Genomic DNA, 19,140 nt, shown 5'->3' with positions numbered 1-19,140 from the left:
TATATTTTCTTCCAGAAGTTTTATGGTTTCAGGTCTTACCTTCAAATGTTTGATCCATTTTAAGTCTATTTGTGTGTATGGAGGAAGATAATGGTTTACTTTCATTCTTTTGCGTGTGGCTATCCAGTTTTCCCAACACCATTTATTGAAGAGGCTTTCCTTTCTCCATTGTATGTTCTTGGCTCCTTTGTCAAAGATTAGCTGTCCATAGATGTGTGGTTTTGTTTCTGGGCTTTCAATTCTGTTTCATTGATCTGTATACCTGGTTTTGTACCAGTACCATGCTGTTTTGATTACTACAGCTTTCTAATATGTTTTGAAGTCAGGGATTGTGATGCCACCAGCTTTGTTCTTGTTTCTCAGGATTGCTTTGCCTATTTGGGGTCTTTGGTTGCCCAATGTGAATTTTAAGATTCTTTGTTTTATTTCTGTGAAGAATATCGTTGGAATTCTGATTGGGATTGCATTGAATCTGTAGATTGCTTTAGGTAGTATGCACATTTTAAGTGTGTTTATTTTTCCAATCCATGTACGTGGAATGTCTTTCCGTTTCTTTATGTCATTCTCAATTTCTTTCAGTAATTTCTTATAGTTTTCTTTCTATAGGTCTTTCACCTCTTTGATTAAATTTATCCCTGGATATTTTATTCTTTTTGTTGTGATTGTAATTAGGGTTGTATTCTTGAGTTCTTGTTCTGTTAGTTCATTATTAGAGTATAGAAATGCCACTGATTTTTGTACATTGACTTTGTATCCTGCAACTTTGCTGTAGTTTTTAATTATTTCTAATAGTTTTCCAATGGATTCTTTAGGGTTTTCTATATATAAAATCATGTTGTCTGCAAACAGCAAGAGTTTCACTTCTTCATTGCCTATTTGGATTCCTTTTATTTCTTTTTCCTGCCTGATTACTCTGGCCAAAACTTCTAGTACTATGTTAATTAAGAGTGGTGAGTGTGGGCACCCTTGTCTTGTTCCTCTTCTCAGCGGGATGGCTTTCAGTTTTCCCCCATTGAGTATGATGTTGGCCTTGGGTTTGTCATATATGGCCTTTATTATGTTGAGGTATTTTCCTTCTATACCTGTTTTATTGAAAGTTTTTATCATGAACAGATGTTGTACCCTGTCAAATGCTTTCTCTGCATCTATGGAGATGATCATGTGGTTTTTATTCCTCCTTTTGTTAATATGGTGTATCACATTGATTGATTTGAGGATGTTGAACCATCCCTGTGTCCTCAGTATGAATCCCACTTGATCATGGTGTATGCTCTTTTTAATGTATTGCTGTATTTGGTTTGCCAATATTTTGTTGAAGATTTTTGCATCTATGTTCATCAGTGTTATTTGCCCGTAATTTTCCTTCTTTGTGTTGTCCTTGTCTGGCTTTGGGATCAGGGTGATGTTGGCCTCGTAGAATGTGTTAGGAATATTTCCGTCTCCCTCAATTTTTTGGAATAGTTTGAGAAGTTTGGTAGAATTCTCGAGAAGCCATCTGATCCTGGACTTTTAATTTGGGGGAGGTTTTTGGCTACTGTTTCAATCTCTTTATTTGTGATTGGTCTACTCAGATTCTCTATTTCTTCTTGATTCAGTTTTGGGAGATTGTAAGAGTCTAAGAATTTACCCACTTCTTCTAGGTTGTCCATTTTGTTGGAATATTGTTTTTCATAATATTCTCTTATAATCTTTTGTGCTTCTCTGGTATCTGTTGTAATTTCTCCTCTTTCTAATTTTATTTATTTGAGCCTTCTCTCTTTTTCTCTTAGTCAGTCTGGCTAAGGGTTTGTCAATTTTGTATATCCTCTCAAAGAACCAGCTTCTTGTTTCATTGACCCTTTTTACAGTCTTTTTTGTTTCAATTTCATTTATTTTTGCTCTAATTTTTATTATTTTCCTCCTTCTGCTGAGTTTGGGCTTTGTTTGTTCTTTTTCTAATTCTGTTAGGTGTAGTTTAAGACTATTTGAGCTTTTTCTTGTTTGTTAACATGGGCTTGTATTGCTATAAATTTCCATCTTAGGACTGCTTTTGCTGCATCGCATAAGAATTGGAATGATGTGTTTTCATTCTCATGTGTCTCCAAATATTTTTTGGCTTCTCCCTTTATTTCTTTGACGACCCATTGGTTGTTGAGTAGCATGTTGTATAGTCTCTACATTTTTGTTCCTTTTCCAGATTTTTTCTTGTAGTTGGTTTCTAATTTCACCGCATTATGGTCAGAAAAGATAGTAGATGTGATTTCAATCTTCCTAAATTTATTGGGGTTTGCCTTGTTTCCCAATATATGGGCTGTCCTTGAGAATGTTCCATGTGCACTTGAGAAGAATGTCTATTCTGCTGTTTTTGGATGGAGTGCTCTCTATATATCTGTTAAGTTCATCTGGTCTAGGTTTTCATTTAAGTCCACTTTCTCCCTGTTGACTTTTTGTCTGGATGATCTATCCATTGATGTAAGTGGGGTGTTGAGGTCCCCTACTATTACTGTGTTGTTGTTGATATCTGCTTTTAGGTTTGTTAATAGTTGCTTTATGTACTTTGGTGATCCTGTGTTGGGTGAAGTCATGTTTATAAGTGTTATGTCTTCTTGGTGGAAAGTCCGTTTTATCATTATATACTGCCCCTCTGTGTCTCTCTTTACCAGTTTATCCTGAAGTCTACTTTGTCTGATATAAGTATGGCAACACCTGCTTTCTTTTGATTGCCCTTAGTTTGCAGTATTGTCTTCCATCCCTTCACTCTGAGCCTGTATTTGTTTCTAGAGCTGAGATGTGTTTCCTGGAGGCAGCATATTGTTGAATCTTGTTCTTTAATCCATCCTGCCACTCTGTCTTTTGATTGGAGAATTCATTCCATTTACATTTAGAGTGATTATTGATATATGAGGGCTTAATGTTGTCATCTTATCACATGTTTCCTTGTTCTTCTGCATTTCCTTTGTTTCTTGTCCTGTGTATTTCAGACTACCAATTTGATTAGGTAGTTTTCTCTGTTGGTTTTCTTCATTTTCTTCTTGTTTATCATAAATATCTCTATTCTAATTATTTGTTTAGTGGTTATCCTTAGGTTTGTATAAAAAATCTCACAGTTGAGATAGTCCATTTTTCTGATAGCCTCTTATTTCCTTAGGCTATACTGATTCCATCCCTTTCCTCTTCCCTTCTAAGTTATTTTTCTCCTACCTTTTTCCATCTTGTGTGTTGTGAGTTTGTGGTTAAAATGATGAGATCATTTTTGTTTTGGTGTTTTCTTTTTCTTTATCCTTGATGTTAAAATTAAGTGTTTACTAAGCTGATCTGATAGAGAGCTGTCACTTTCTGATTATTGCCTACCCATTCATCTCCTTGCTCAGGGCTTTGTAGCCCCTTTCTTTCTTTCTTTTTTTTTATGTGTGAGGGCCTTCTTGAGGATTTCTTGTAGGGGGGGTCTTGTGGCGATGAACTTCCTTAGCTTTTGTTTATTTGGGAAAGTTTTTATTTCCCTGTCATATCGGAAGGAGATTTTTGCTGGATAGAGTATTCTTGGCTGAAAGTTTTTGTCTTTCAGCATTTTGAAGATATCATTCCACTCCTAGCCTGTAAGGTTTCTGCTGAGAAATCTACCAAAAGCCTGATAGGGGTTCCTTTGTAAGTTATTTTCTTCTGCTTTGCTGCCCTTAGTATATTTTCTTTGTCCTTGACTCTTGCCAGCTTCACTACTATAGGCCTTGGAGTGGGTCTTTTTTACATTGACAATGTTAGGAGATCTGGAGGCCTCTTTCACATGGATTTCCAGCTCCCTCCCCAGGTTTGGGAAGTTCTCAGCTATTATTTCTTTGAACAAGCTCTCTGCTCCATTCTCTTTCTCTTCCCCCTCTAGAATACCTATAATACTTATGTTCCATTTCCTGATTGAGTCAGATATTTCTCTGAGAGCTTCCTCATTTCTTTTTAGTCTTAGTTCTCTCTTCTCCTCCCTCTGAAGCATTTCTATAGCACTATCCTCTAACTGGCTGATTCTCTCCTCCATATTGTGAGCTCTGTTGTTTAGGGAATCCAGATTTTTCTTTATTTCATCCATTATGGTTTTCATCTCCAACAATTCTGATTGGTTCTTCTTTGCGGTTTCAATCTTCTTTGTGAAGAAGCTCCTGAATTTGTTAATTTGTCTTTCTGTGTTTTCTTGTAACTCATTGAGGTTTTTTAACGATAGCTGTTTTGAATTCTTTGTCATTTAGGTTGTGGATTTCTCTGCCTTCAGGGTTGGTTTCTGGGTACTTGTCACTTTCCTTCTGGTCTGGAGATTTAGTATATCTACTCATACTGCTTGATGGAGTGGATTTTTGCTTCCTCATGGTGCTCTTATCTGATCGTAGCTGCCACGTATCACCACTGGGTGGGGATCAGGTGCTGTGTATTCTGGGTCCGGCACAAGCAGGGGCTCCTCAGCTCTGGCCACTGACTGCTTTTCTCTCTGAGCACCTGATCAATAGCAGATCTGGAGCACTGGACAGGGGGAGGGATACTCCCCAGTGCTTCCCCCAGCCCCTGCTTGTCTCTCTGTTTGGAGCTCTGGGCGATTGTAGGACTGTGCACTTTCCTTTTTCTTAGCTGCTGCTCCCTTGCTCACTACTCTGTGCACCAGGTGATAGTGGAGCTGGGGTGCTGGGTGGGGACAGGGTGCCTCTCCTCACCTGCACACTTTCCCTGCTGCTGCCACCAAGCTCTCTGGGCTGTGCTGTGGGTGATCCTGGGGCTGGAGTGTTGGGCAGGGATGGGGCACCTCCCTCTTCTGTGCACTTTCCCCTACACTGCTGCCACACCCTCTGCACTGTGCTTCAGATGATTCTGGGACTGCACACTTTCCATGCTGCCCTTTTCACCTGTGTACTTCCTGCTGCCACAGCCTGTCTCTCTCCATGGAGCTCCTGCAGATCAGTTTCCACTTCCTCTGGAGGACCCAGCCCCATGACCACCTTGAGGTGTATGGCTGCCTGGGTCTCTCACACGTCTTTTGTGATATGTATATGTCCTCTGTTGGTGTATGAATGTCCTTTTGGTTGTATCTTCAAGGGGAGAGGCCAAGGGAGAGGCTCACTCCGCCACGATGCTGACGTCACTCTCCTCCAATGCTTAATTTCTCAATAAATCAGACATTAACTCAGGAACGGCCAGATGGAAGAGATGCATAGGGCAAGGTGTGAGGAAAGGACACAGAGCTTCCATGCCCTTTCCAAGTGTGCCACTGTCCCTGAATCTCTCCATGTGTTCACCAACCCGGAAGCTCTGGGAATGGATTTCTTATTGTTTAGTACTACGAATTGAGAGACAAGGTGGAATATGTAGGCTATGGGCAAAACTGGGAAATAAGCAGGTCAAGCCTACCCTTGCCTCTACATCCTGTCCAGTATCCCTGTTTTGTTTTCCATTCTTCAGAGTGCCTTGTGTCTCATACTCCCTCCTTCTCAAAGCAAACTCTCAAGGAATGATCTGACTCCTTCACACTAAATGTGAGTGATGGAAAACAGTTTAAAGAATGCTTTCTCTAAGAGGAACTAGCATTTTAACAAGTCAAAGTCTGAAGATAAAGGGATACTGGAATTTCAGGTGTGAAACACCAAGGGTAGATATTTGAGGTAGTCGTAAGGTTTAGCTACCTTTTACGTTCCTCTCACAACACACATATATACTTACAGTGCATGTTCCACTTAAGTGAAGATGCAGTCCAAATGGTTCAAAATAAATCTTTTATTTAGAACTGAAAATTGAGGTGCTAGCTAGGTAGTGTGCCCAACATGGAGACTTTTTGCAATGACTGAGGGAAGGTGGTGAGTATACAATATCGTTTAGCCTGCTGAGGAGTTCTGGGAGCTACTTTTCTAACTTAGAGGTCAAGCTTCTCTGAAAGATACGTTTCATCTTCTTTTCTGCTCTGTTAGATCAATTGGAATAGTGTGTGTGGGCAGAAATCTAACTATGGTCTGATTTGATAAGATTCTCGGTGTAGATCTGTGGCCAGCTTACTAGGGAATGAGGACAGAATACTGTGTGCAGGCCTGTAGAGATGAGACGAGGAACATTATTGGTATGACCAAAAATTCTCAAGATAACTATTGAAAGTTCTTAGAGGTGGCTGGAAGGGAGGTATGCAGCAGTAGTAAAACGTCATGAACTCTTTTAGGCTTGCATGCTATAGGTTGTTGACATCTAGCAGAGCAGAACAATACCTGTAGAAGCAGGTATCTCTGAAATCCTGGGCTGGAGTAGGTTATAGTTAGAAACTTGTGGAAGAAATTCATGCTTCCTAATGAAATTATGCATTTAGTTTATTTCCCACATTTTAATTTATTTCATATTGACTAACATTGTTTTGAGAAACTGTGATCATGCATGAGCCTATTCACCCTTCTCTTTTCTTGAGATAGCTAATACCTTTTCAACACATTAAAAACAGAATCTGATGATTTCTCTAATAGCCCTAATTCCAGACCAGCTGGGTAGATTCCTCAACTGGTAAAAGATATTTAGCAAGGAGTTATAACAAATTCCTCACACATCATACCACCCCAACATCCTCTTTATAAAGTGAACCCTACCTATGCCCCACAATTTGATCCAGTTATTTTAGTCTGGCACAAAACAAATATTTTTATGTGGTGACTTTGATCACTCTTTTAAAAAATTACAGAAGTAAAATAAGTCCAACAATTCAGTAACCTGCCCTTTGCCTCTTCAAATTGAACGAACCAATGTTACCATTATGGTATATATCTTTCTACATCTTTTTCTATGCTTATACAATTATATAGATAAGTTTATTACTACCATTTTTTAAAAAATAAAATGAAGGGGCTGGCCCTGTGGCCGAGTGTTTAAGTTTGCGTGCTCTGCTGCAGGCGGCCCAGTGTTTCGTTGGTTCGAATCCTGGGCGCCGACATGGCACTGCTCATCAGACCATGCTGAGGCAGCATCCCACATGCCACAACTAAAAGGACCCACAACGAAGAATATACAACTATGTACTGAGGGGCTTTGGGGAGAACAAGAAAAATAAATAAATAAATAAATAAATAAATAAGTAAATAAAAATAAAATGAAGTCATACTATACATATTATTCTGTCACTATTTTTTGCTTAATATATCATGGACATCCTTTTAGATCTATTTGGTTCCATCTGTGAACACTGATAAAATTAAGTTTTTACTACTATAGGTATTTTACAAACTCATTAAAGAGATGGTAGAAATTATGAGTGAGAAATTGACTTGCTTGAAGCTTCCCAGTAAGTCAGTGGCAGCATGTGGCAGAGAATGCTCCCTGATGATTAAGAGCATGGGTTGTGAATTTAACCTATTTGACTTTAATTCTGCTCCACTATTACCATCTGCGTTATCTTGGGCAAGTTATTTATCCTCTTTGTGACTCAGTTTCCTCATTCCTGAAATGTGGGCAGTAATAATATCTACCTCACAGGTTGTGAGAATTAAATAAAATAATATATGTAAAAGAGTTAAAACTATGCCCGTCTCATAGTAAATGCTCAACAAATGTTAGTTGTCATGTTATTAAGCGTTCAATAAATATTCATTATTATTATTATCATTCACAGTCCAGGTCTCATGCTGAATCTGATATGGAAAATGCTATCCAAAATATGAACTCCAAATTGAAGCCAAGAGTTCCAAAGGAAAAGCAGTGCAGTGGCCATAAATGCAGCAGGTGCTTAATTTTGGTTGTGGAATGCTGGCAACTTCTCTTCTCCCTTGCTTCTATTCCAGGTGGGGAGATATCTTCCAAAAGCGAACTGGATGAATTGCAGGAAGAGGTGGCCAGGAGGGCCCAGGAACAGGAACTTCGAAGGAAACAGGAGAAGGAATTAGAGGCAGCTAAAGGGTTTAACCCTCATCCCAGCCGCTTCATGGACTTGGATGAACTGCAGAGTCAGGGTAATTGTTGGGAGATTAGGTTGTAGGTGATGGGGACAGAGAGAGAGGGGGAAGAAAAAAAGTGTTAAAGCTTGTAAATTCCCCGTCTTTTTAGCAAAGTTATATTTTATTATAATTCAGCCATTTTAGTGAGAGCTAAAGTAGAAGGTGACAAGCCTGTTGACTGCAGACAGTCACTGATTTGGGGCCCATCTATTAAAAGCCTATAGCCTAGAAATAGTATATTGTTCACAAAAAATATTTCTCATGAACATCTATAGAAGGTGTAAATAAAACTAGTCACAATTCAGAAACAGAAGAAAGGGCAGTGAACAAGCCACTCTGACAGTGAGGGGAATCCTACTTGCTGGGCAGAAACATACCCTTGAGATTTCCCACCTGTAACTTCAGGAAAGTGGATCTGCCAAACAGGTTCTAAGAAACACAGAGCCTGATTGCCTTTTGCTCCTCTGATGACTCATTTCCCAATCTCATACGATTTTCATGGACTTGACTTTAATGTGGGGCATCTGAGGATTAGTCACATTTTTTTCTTCAATTGCTTTAGGACGTCACTTTGTATCATAAGAGACTAGCCTTCAAAATGTGAGTTCAAAAGGCTGAGGTATTTAACCTTAAATAGGCTCTGAAAACTGTATCTCCATTTTTCTTTCTATAAAATGAATTTATTACTCTATTATTCAGAACCCCCAGTTATCACAAATTGTGCTAAAGAAGTGTAAATAATAGGAGTCAATACTATTTTGGGTGATGACTTTCTACTGATCAATTCCCTCTTTTTATCAACACTTAGAGAAGCTTCCTGGGTTAATTTGGGGCCCTATTTGGGGGCCACTTTTCTCTTCTAATCCTATTGTCTTTTAATTCAAGGCAATTGTTGCCTTATATTTCCCAAGGCGTTATATTTGTTTCCAAATTAGTTTTAAATTCCTAATTCATTCGCTGTCCCTATATTTGGATAGTCTTTTCTTACTTTTTGTCCTCAAGCTATATCACATTGGTATCTCAAGTTTATATTGCTTCTGAAAGAGGGATCTTGTCATCTCCCTCCCTCGCCTTTATTTCCCCCTCTGTCAGTTGGGTAGTACATTAAAGTTGAAAGGGAATCCTTCTGGCTATATTTCATTGTCAATTCTCCATACTTTGGTTCAGCATCTCCTGGAGGAGCAAGGAATAGAGTGCTAAAATTCTAGAGGGTAAGAATTAAAATCTAGCATAGTGATTGATCAATTGTAGTTCACCCATATCTCTGTAGGGAACTTTGTTTTAATGGCTCTAGCCACTACCTCAAATTATAAAGGTTGTTTATAGATTAAGTTGATAGATTAAATTGATTTCAATATGAGAAAACTTCAGGCCTGGAGAGTGGGGGACCAAATCTCTGGAGGTGGGCTAGAACCTGAATGCCTAGTTCTTCAGAACCAACTTGCTGCTTCCACTGCCTTCCCATTGCTCTCCAAAAGCCATGGTGAGTTAGGGAGTGAATGTTAGGGATGTGGAAGAACCGTTACTTGGCTCTGTTACCTGGAGGTAAGTGGAGGATGGAGACATTGTCAGAGAAATGACTCTGACATTTTGATTTGTTTTTCTTGTGAGCTTGTGAAAACTCACTGTTAAGCCCAACTGTAGGTCAACTTACATTACAGCTTACTACCAATTTACGGTTAGGAGTGAGTAAAAGGCGGGGGGGGTGGGGGTACATAAACTTGAGGATTCTTTTGCAAAAGTTGCTCTTATGGTACTTTCTCATTTTTTCACTTGGACTCTCCTGCTCCTGCTTTGGCACACATTCACTTTCAGAGGTGTGAATATCTCCACTTACAGATATTCAGAGGAGGAATATCTCATGCTCACTGTATGGGAAGTTGACTTTTTTTGCAGTAGATTTGGTGAGCAAGGGCATGATAAAAGTAAATACTTAGCAGTGTTGATGAAAGGTATGTGTGTGTAAACCAACAACAAAGACGGTTCAACTGGCCTGGTGGATATATTGAGGTTAGGAACTGTAGATCACCTGTGCCCAACAAGTGTACTGATTTTTCAGTTGAGGGTAGTGCAGAGTGGACTGTGAATTGATGTAGGAAAGAAGTGTTACAGATGGCTTTCCACAGAGTAGTAAAGCCACTTTTGCCTTAACACAGCAGTGGAGGTCTCAGCAGACATTCTGACACTGGTTGGCAAGATGTGTCTTATTGTGGGAAAGCAGGTCAGTTCCAGGCATAGGAACCCGCCTTTATGGTGTAGACAATAGTTTGTTCTTTCTTTGAAGGACCCCCTACGAGGTCTTGAAGTTGGAATCTGTAGGACAATGACATGCTTCTCTTTCATGACCTTGGTAAGATCTCAGTTAAGGCAAAAATGGGTGTCTTGTGTATTTCAGAGAATTCTTAATAGCATTGGACAGTTGGAATAAGGGTAGACCAAAGGCTCAGCAGCAAGAATCTATGTGTACTGAAGGGAAACAACAGTACATAGAAAGAATTGTAATGAATTGTAATGAAAATGAAAAGTGCTGGCCCTTTCAGGGAGGAGTAACGGCTTTGAGAGGTCCCTGCAAGAGGCAGATTCAGTGTTTGAAGAGTCGCTGCATCTGGAACAGAAGGGAGACTATGCTGCAGCTTTGGCTGTCTGTAATGAAGCTATCTGTAAGTAACTCTAACTGCTATGGCTATGGCACTTTTAACTAACTTCACAGTAGGTATTATTAGTGTCATCACTCAGATGGGATAAAAACAGCTTTTATGTCTCCTCACTCTCACTCTCCCAAACTGAGGCCCTTTAGCTATATTTGCCCTTGAGATTTCTAAGTGTGCCAAGCACTGTCACTGTGGCCTATGGATATGTACTGGAATAACCTCAGCAGGAGTCCACAGATGAACTATCCAGCTGTGCCTGCCTTCTCATCCCAAGATAAAGTTAGACCTCAGGTGTGAGGTTAGTCTACTCTTTAGTTACTGACTAGTGAGGTGGAGCTTATGGTAGGAAGAAATGAATAAGTTGGCTGTGACTTCCCAGGCCCGTGACTCTGCACTGCATATTTGATTCTTTGTTTCTCCCCTGCTTTCCTGGTATGGGGCACCCTAAGGTTACAGCAAGGGACTAAGGCTTAGAATTTGTATCTGGTTCTTAAATGTGACCCATAAGAGGCTGTGTTCTATAAAGACAGATACAGGTTTGGATCTTATTTCTGCTGTTGGCTGTCAGGAAGAGGGAGTTGGGAGCAGAGAGTGGAGACTAGAGTCGGACAGGTCAGTTGCAAAGGACAATGAGAGTGGCAACCTCTAAGACGGAATCACCAGTTTCTTCCAGACTCATTTTAGTTTAGTTGTTTTCTTTTCATTTGTTTTTTTAAATTTGAATTAACCTCTTTGGCCTCCATGGCTTCTATGAATGTTCTTTATAGCCAGAGCCTGTTCTGTACCCTGGACAGCATAAGCATGGTCCACGCCTTGCATTCCTGCTGCATATTTTGAGTTTTACTGCATATCTTTGCTCATTTTTGGTTCAATTTTATTCTTTTTATTTTTGTTTGTATTTTGTGTTCTGTTTCTGCTGTATTTTCTTTTGCATTTTAGCTAAACTAAGACTTGCCCTGCATGGTGCCAGCTCTAGCACGCACAGCAGAGCCCTAGTCGATAAGAAGTTGCAAATCAGTATTCGAAAAGCGCGGAGCCTGCAGGATCGCATGCAGCAGCAGCAAGCATCGCAGCAGCCGTCGCAGCCCTCAGCCTGCCTCCTCACACAGGGGGAGGCCCTCCCTCAGACAACAAGGTAGTGCCTGGGAACCACTGTAGTTTATGGATGCCAGGGGAGGAAGTGACCATGGGTGCTCCACAGCCAGAGCTCTCATTGTCTTGGCGCTACAGGGGAGATAGAAGAGTCCTCTGAAAAGATTTCTTCTCTCAGGTCAGACATACAGTGAAAAACTCTTCTCACTGCTGGTCCTTTTCTTTTTTTTTATTTTGAGTAAGATTAGCCTTAAGCTAACTGCTGCCAATCCTCTTCTTTTCGCTGAGGAAGACTGGCCCTGAGCTAACATCCGTGCCCATCTTCCTCTACTTTATATGTGGGATGCCTACCATAGCATGGCATGCCAAGTGGTGCCATGTCTGCAGTTGGGATCCAAACCGGCGAACCCTGGGCCGCTGAAGCAGAACGTGCACACTTAACTGCTGCGCCACTGGGCTGGCCCCTGCTGGTCCTTTTCTTAAGAGTTCCTAGAAAGATGCAGAAAGTATAGCATAATAAGTAGACCACTTGTCCATATTTCCTGTGGGTGAGTTTGTGCCTGGATTATGTAATAACATGATTATTAAGTTTGTATGTATTATATTCTTAGACATGGCAATCTGAGCTACATTTCATATTGCAGGAGAAACTATATGATTTATTTTGGTATTTCAGTGCTTCCTATCACTCGTGGAAGCAGAGAAAGCAGTCTTCCTTGTTCTCTTGAACCAGAAAGAAGAGACACAATGCTTCCCTTTGTTTTGCTTCCCTATAGTAAGGACTAGGAAAAAAGTCCCTGTGGCCATTGGTGTAGTTCCCCCATTTTAGCCCTTGAATTTGGCTGTTACTTAGAATAGATAGATTTAAGTAAAAATTATTTTTGGCTGTTAACAAGCCTGAGCAGCTTTCATAAAATAAATATTATAAAAGCAGCTAAGAGGTTTTTAACATTTATTTATGCCTTGGCACTAAGCTAGACACTTTATGTTTTATTTTATTTAATTCTCACAATAACCTTAGGAGATAGGGACTATTATTTAGCAATGTTTTATAAATAAGGAAACTCAGGCTCAGAGAGGATAATATAAATAAAGTACCCAGGATTACTCAGCTGGTAAGTGGTAGAAGCATGGAATCCAAACCCACATCTGTTTGACTCCCATTAGTTTCCCATATAAGTATAATATCATATTCTTCATAATGTGGTAAGGGTGACTGGGTGACTATACCCGTAAAAGTTTATGGTATATTATCATTCAGATTTAGTGCTTGTAGCTAGGATCTTCCTTTTTCTTCTTTTCTCCTGTTTTATATTCCACTATTGAATGCTGATCCAAGAATCCCATCAGAGATGTGTTTTGAATTTAGGCAACTAAACTCTCCAGAAAACTTATGCCATTTGATGTATGTGAGTGATTGAAGTTTTTTTTTAAGTGCTTCTAATACTGAGTTTTTTAGTTCAGAAGTACAAAACAATTAGTGAGAAACCAGCTAAATGCAGTTAATCCCTACTTCCACTCCCAAATCTCAAGAGAGTTACAGTACATTACTTTGGGGAAACATCTCAGTATGTAATACAACCAAATCCAGATTATGAAAACACACTTGAAATGGTTGATTTCTATATAATCTATGAGCCAAAATCACCCTGTCCTGTAAATGTGGCCTTTTGGTACTTTTGGCTGGTCTGCCTCTCAGGACCCCAGGTATGAGTGATTTCTAGGCTTTGCTTACCTTCCATGTCATCTGCATGTGGGACTAGCAATTTTTGTTTTCTAATTTGTGAGTAGAATAAGATGGGAACAGGACTTCACAGGTAGTGAGGAATATTGGTGAGGGCTTCATGTAATAATATTGTGTGCAACTGTGGTGAGGGCATTCAATAAAGAGGATTAATACTACCTGTTGTTTGGGTGTGAGCTGACCATATGCCTTCTCTTGTAAACCTCTGAATTATTGGCTCTACTTATGCTTTTCTTTTCATTTATTTTCACCATTCCCTCTGTGGATAGCTAGAAATGAGAACTGAGTGAACAGTTCTTTTTGCAAGTGGAATCAAGGCAGCTTATGACTGGCTCTCTCCATTTCTTTCAGTGAACAGCCTATCCCGCTCCAAGTATTGTTAAACCGGGAGGCCCACCTGGAACCCTGCACGACTACAGAGTTTGGGACCAGTTCTTTCGTCCGCTCACCTGCTTCCTGCCATGAGTTGCGCTCATCACTATTCCCAGAGTCATCTGCCCTGTCTGCTCCACAGCACAATTCCCCCAATAAGTCTGCCTCAAACCTTCTGACTTCAGCTGAGGTGGATAGCACTGACCCCTCTGCATTCCATAGGTCGGGCTTACCTAAAACACCAGGGAGGACTGAGAAGAATTCTCATCATCGTTGGGAACCACTGGTTGTACCAGAGGGTAAGCTGCAAGGCTGCAGGGGTGACAACAGCAGTTGCATCAGGTACCCCCCACAAGAAGGAAGAGGCATTGATCAAGAACAGCTATTCCAAGACAAGAGGGATCCTGCTGACTCATCCCAGGTGATGCCTTGGTCACATCCAACTGGAACAACCACCTCTGAGAGAGGAGATGCACACAGCCTAGGCTGTAGTCCTTCAAGTTCATCAGTTCAGCCCAAACTTCCCCTGTACAGAGGCTGCCACCCCATAATGCCTGCTGCTTACTCATCTGTGCTTCACTCTCCTGATACTGTACAGAAAAATAACCAATGCTTCCAAACCAAAAGCCTGAAAACTTTGACTTCAAAAGTGGATGGAGGCAATGAGGAGCCCTATAGGCCAGAGTTTCCCAGCACAAAGGGGCTTGTCCGCTCTCTGGCAGAGCAGTTTCAGAGAATGCAGGGTGCCTCCACAAAGGATGGTACAGGTTCCCAGGATAGAAGTTTGCCAAATAGTCTAAGGAAGAACTCTTCTTCTGACTCTAAGCCTCCTTTCCTACAGGGTCAAGGGAAAGGCCATTGGCCTTGGGCAAAACAGCAATCCTCTGTGGACGGTAGGGGCAGACTGCCTTCCTGGGAAAAGCCTGTTGATCATCCTTCTCTTGGCATGAACTCTGGGCTACCTAATGGTGAAACTTCTAGGGGAGGACAGCTCAGGTTGGCAGAGCCAGGTATGTACCAAGGAAAGCCGTCTCAAGTGAGCAATGCTAGGCCTAAGGAGCTGGACAGTGGCATTGACTTGGGGACTTCCTTGCCTTTGGATTCCTGGGTGAATGTCACAAGGCTCTGTGATTCTCAGCTTAAACATGGGGTCCCTGTGCCAGGAATGAAGTCCTCCCCCTACGATTCCCATATCTGTGTAGCCTATCCAGAAATAAACCACATCCATTTGCATCCACATTGGAACCAAGACACAGAGCAGGAGACCTCAGAATTGGAGTCTCTCTACCAGGCCAGTCTTCAGGCTTCTCAAGCTGGCTGTTCTGGATGGGGGCAGCAAGATGTGACCTGGCATCCACTTAGTCTAACAGGTAAGAATGCAACAGGGGCAGGGGGAGCGGGTGACATATGAAAGCTAAAAACAGGAGGAAAAGATCAGAAGGGGGGGTGGTGGTCTGTTCAAATAATATCCCTAGCTTAAGAGGTGGTAGTAGAACTGACTTTATTCATAAAGAATTCAGGACAAGGGCTAGATACTTTTCTAGCTGGAGTGAAGAATGGGGACAGAATCATCGCTCACAGTCTGGTTCCCTCCTTCTAAAGAAAGAGACCAATGAGTATATGCCCAGAGATTCTGTAGTATGCAGTATTAAGGAATGGTTCATAGGTCTTTGAGAGTGACTCAGGATAAGGTGGGGGAGGCTGAGAGGAAAAGTCATCCTTCTGTGGCTTAAAAGCTGAACTAATCCCAAGATCTAGCTTTCAGATCTAACTTGCAACAAGGATGTCTACATTGAGCCAAGTCTCCAATGTGGTATTTCCAGATCATTACTGAACCAGCAATATCAATAGTTTTCCTTGATCCCTTCAGGAACTGCCAGGTTTAGAATTTTCAAGGTGATATGCCTATAGGGTACCTGTTCACTGACTCTCCATGAGATTATATGATGTGAAGAGTGATGTCAACACCTTAAATGCACATCACAGACTTAGTTCTGGAAATTGAAGATATGAAGAATATTTATAACTTAGATTGATGCACTTAAGAACTCCAAAGCCTGGAATATTGTCCTGGCTCCATCATTGACTCTCAGTATAAATTTGGACAAGTCACTAAAATCCCAGGGCCAAGTTTTTACCTGTAAAATGAAAGAATTGATTGAATAATTCTTTTAAAGATACCTTCCAGCTCTTAAAATGATACGTATGATTCTGTGAAATTGAACTCGGAGAACGTTATCTTTAGCTCAGGTATGACAGTTTCCATAAAATGGTACAGGTTCCTTGCATACTGCCAACCAGTGTTTAATTACAGCCAAACAACAAGTGTTAATTGAGTACCTACTATGTTCCCAGAGCTGGCGGGGTAGGGGGGATATCACATAAATATAAGATTTGATATTAAGTTTTTTAAAAAATCTGCATCTTAGGGTAGACTTTGCAATAACATTTATAAGTGATCCTTAGGTACATGGGACAGGGCAGTGTGGGAATATTCTAAAAAGTGAGGAAGAACTGGAGTCATCCTCAATTAGCTTTCTGTTTAATATAAGGGAGAAAGAAGACACAAATGTCAAGTGTTTTAAGAATAATAATAAACACATATAAAAGAATATATTGCAATTAAAATTGAACTAAGTGAATGTCAAATATTATATTACCCCCCAAAAAACCCCTTATATCACCCAAAATAGCAACATTTTTCATTGTAGACAGTTTTGAAAATATATCAAGTAACAAAAATCATTGATAATCCCACTCTTAATAATTTCATGAGTTTTCTTGTGGCTTCGTTTTTATGCACATATATATTTATTTCATTTTGATTTTACAGAAAGTAGGATCATTACAATATATGTATATAGTTTAGTCCTGTGATTTTCTTACATTATATCCATGAGCATTTTCCCTTTGAAAAAAATTACTTTCAATGACTATAATGTGCTACATATGAATGTTCCATAATATATTCAACCATTCCACTGTGGTTGGAAACTTAGGTTACTTTCAATTTTTTGATAATATAGCACTGTGATGAATATCTATATTCTTAAGTGTTTGGCTACATTTCTGATAAGCTCCTTAGAATAAACTTTTAGAAGGGTATTAACTAGTTGAAGGTTATAAACTTTTAAAAATCTTTTAATACATACTTGCAAATTAGCCTTTAGGAAGATTATACTTCTGGAAACAATATGAAAGAGTACCTACCAACCATTAATTTTGTACTTGATAGTGAACAAGAACTAATTTTAAAAACCCATTTAATAAGTCAGTTCTTAAAATACTTGTCAAACCAAACACATTTTGGTTAGAGTCTCTGTTTTAAATTGAGTCTTTAAGAAGTGACATGAGATAGAATAAGAAGTGATCAGGTGAAATAAATCAGGAAGTAGATGATGAAGGAGAATGCCAAGTAGCATCCATATATGACAGGATATATCTTTGGGGGGAGTCCTTTATCTTATTGTAAGCCATGCATTAAGCACCAAATTAGTTTTTCCTGCAGCTTTATTGATATAATTTACAAATAACATTGTGTAAGTTTAAGGTGTACAATGTGATGGTTTGATACCTGTATACTCTATTGTGAAGTGATTATTACAATAAGGTTAGTTAACATGACCAACACCACAGATAATTACAATTTTTTTGTGGTGAGAACATTTAAGATCTACTCTCTTAGCAACTTTGATGTATATAATACAATATTAACTATAGTCATTATACTGTACGTTAGATTCCCAGAACTTATTCATCTTATAACTGGAAGTTTCTACCCTTTGACCAATATCTCCCCATTTCCCCCAGCCCCCAGCCCCTGGTAACTACTGTTTTATTCTCTATTTCTGAGTTTGGCTTTTTTTAGATTCCACTTATAAGTGAGATCATACAGTATTTGTCTTTCTCTATCTGACTTTTTACTTTAAAAAAAAAAAAAGCTTGGGGCTGGCCCTGTGGCAGAGTGGTTAAGTTCGCACGCTCTGCTTCAGTGGCCCAGGGTTTCACTGGTTCGAATCCTGGGTGCCGACATGGCATGGCTCATCAGGCCATGCTGAGGCGACCTCCCACATGCCACAACTAGAAGGACCCACAACTGAAATATATACAACTATGTACTGGGGGGCTTTCAGGAGAAAAAGGAAAAAATAAAATCTTTTTTTTAAAAAAAGCTTTATTGATATATAATCTACATACCATACAGTTCACCTATTTAAAGTGTACAACTCTGGGGCTGCCCCGTGGCCCAGTCGTTAAGTTCATGTGCTCTGCTTTGACGGCCCAGGGTTTCGCCGGTTGGGATCCCAGATGCGGACATGGCACTGCTCATGAAGCCCTGCTGAGGCGGCATCCCACATGCCACAACCAGAAGGACCCACAACTAAAATGTACAACTATATACCAGGGGGCTTGGGGGAGAAAAAGGAAAAATAAAATCTTTAAAAAGTAAAAATAAAATAAAGTGTACTATTCAATGATTTTTTTAGTATATTGACAGAGTTGTCCATCTAGCACCACAATCAGTTTTAAAGTGTCTTCACCCCAAAAAGAAACCCTGTTACCCATTAGTAGTCACTTGTTATTTCCCCCTCCCCTCTATCCACTAGCCCCAGGCAACCTCTAATCTATTTTCTGTCTATAGATTTGCTTATTTTGAACATTTCATATCAATAGATTCATATAGTAGATGGTGTTTTGTGACCAGATTAATTTTGACATGATTATAATTTCTAAAGAGTTATATAAACACTGCCTTTGACTTATATTCTAAATTTTGTAATATTTTGAAGCTGGGTAGACATCAGCTTAAAAATACAAAATAACTTTGTTATGGAAAATTTCAAGTATATTCAAAAGTAAAGAGTAAGAGTAAATGTTGTAATAGCCCCCCTGTACTTACCTCTGGTTTCCATAGTGATTATCTTGGCTAGTTATCAACATGTGGCCAATTTTGATTTAGCTGTAGTGCACTTCCCTTCCCCACTGAATTATTTTAAAGCAAATCCCAGACAATATATCATATATTGTTATATCATTTCATTCATAAATAGTTTGGAATGTATCTCAAATAAGGACTCTTTTTTAAAAGGCAAAACTATAATATTATTACACCTAAAAAATTAACAGTTTCCTTTTTTTTTCCTTTTTCTCCCCAAATCCCCCCAGTACATAGTTGTATATTTCAGTTGTGGGTCCTTCTATTTGTGGCATATGGGATGCCGCCTCAAGATGGACTGATGAGCGGTGCCATGTCTGCACCCAGGATCTGAACCGTGGGAACCCTGGGCCACCGAAGCAGAGCACGTGAACTTAACCGCTCAGCCATGGGGCAGCCCCAACAATTTCTTAATACACTAACTAGTCAGTATTC

The 19,140-nt window shown here is 39.9% G+C and overlaps 1 protein-coding gene across 25 annotated transcripts in view; it reads left to right on the top strand.

Annotated features, from left to right (window-relative positions):
* USP54 (ubiquitin specific peptidase 54) overlaps positions 1–19,140 on the top strand; it is a 113,411-nt gene that overhangs the window by 84,491 nt on the left and 9,780 nt on the right. For 13 of the 25 annotated variants that reach the window (XM_070490041.1, XM_070490025.1, XM_070490005.1 and 10 more), the window contains 4 exons: positions 7,758–7,925; positions 10,451–10,570; positions 11,501–11,696; positions 13,749–15,139. In XM_070490041.1, the coding sequence (XP_070346142.1) occupies positions 7,758–7,925; positions 10,451–10,570; positions 11,501–11,696; positions 13,749–15,139 (1,875 nt within the window). The remainder of the gene's footprint in view (positions 1–7,757; positions 7,926–10,450; positions 10,571–11,500; positions 11,697–13,748; positions 15,140–19,140) is intronic. The other 12 variants (XR_011495650.1, XR_011495653.1, XR_011495646.1 and 9 more) reach the window with 3 other exon arrangements.

Source organism: Equus asinus, chromosome 2 (genome assembly GCF_041296235.1).
Source record: "Equus asinus isolate D_3611 breed Donkey chromosome 2, EquAss-T2T_v2, whole genome shotgun sequence".
NCBI lineage: Eukaryota > Metazoa > Chordata > Mammalia > Perissodactyla > Equidae > Equus > Equus asinus.
The sequence above is the reverse complement of the archived record's forward strand: the minus strand, read 5'-3'. Positions and strand labels throughout refer to the sequence as shown.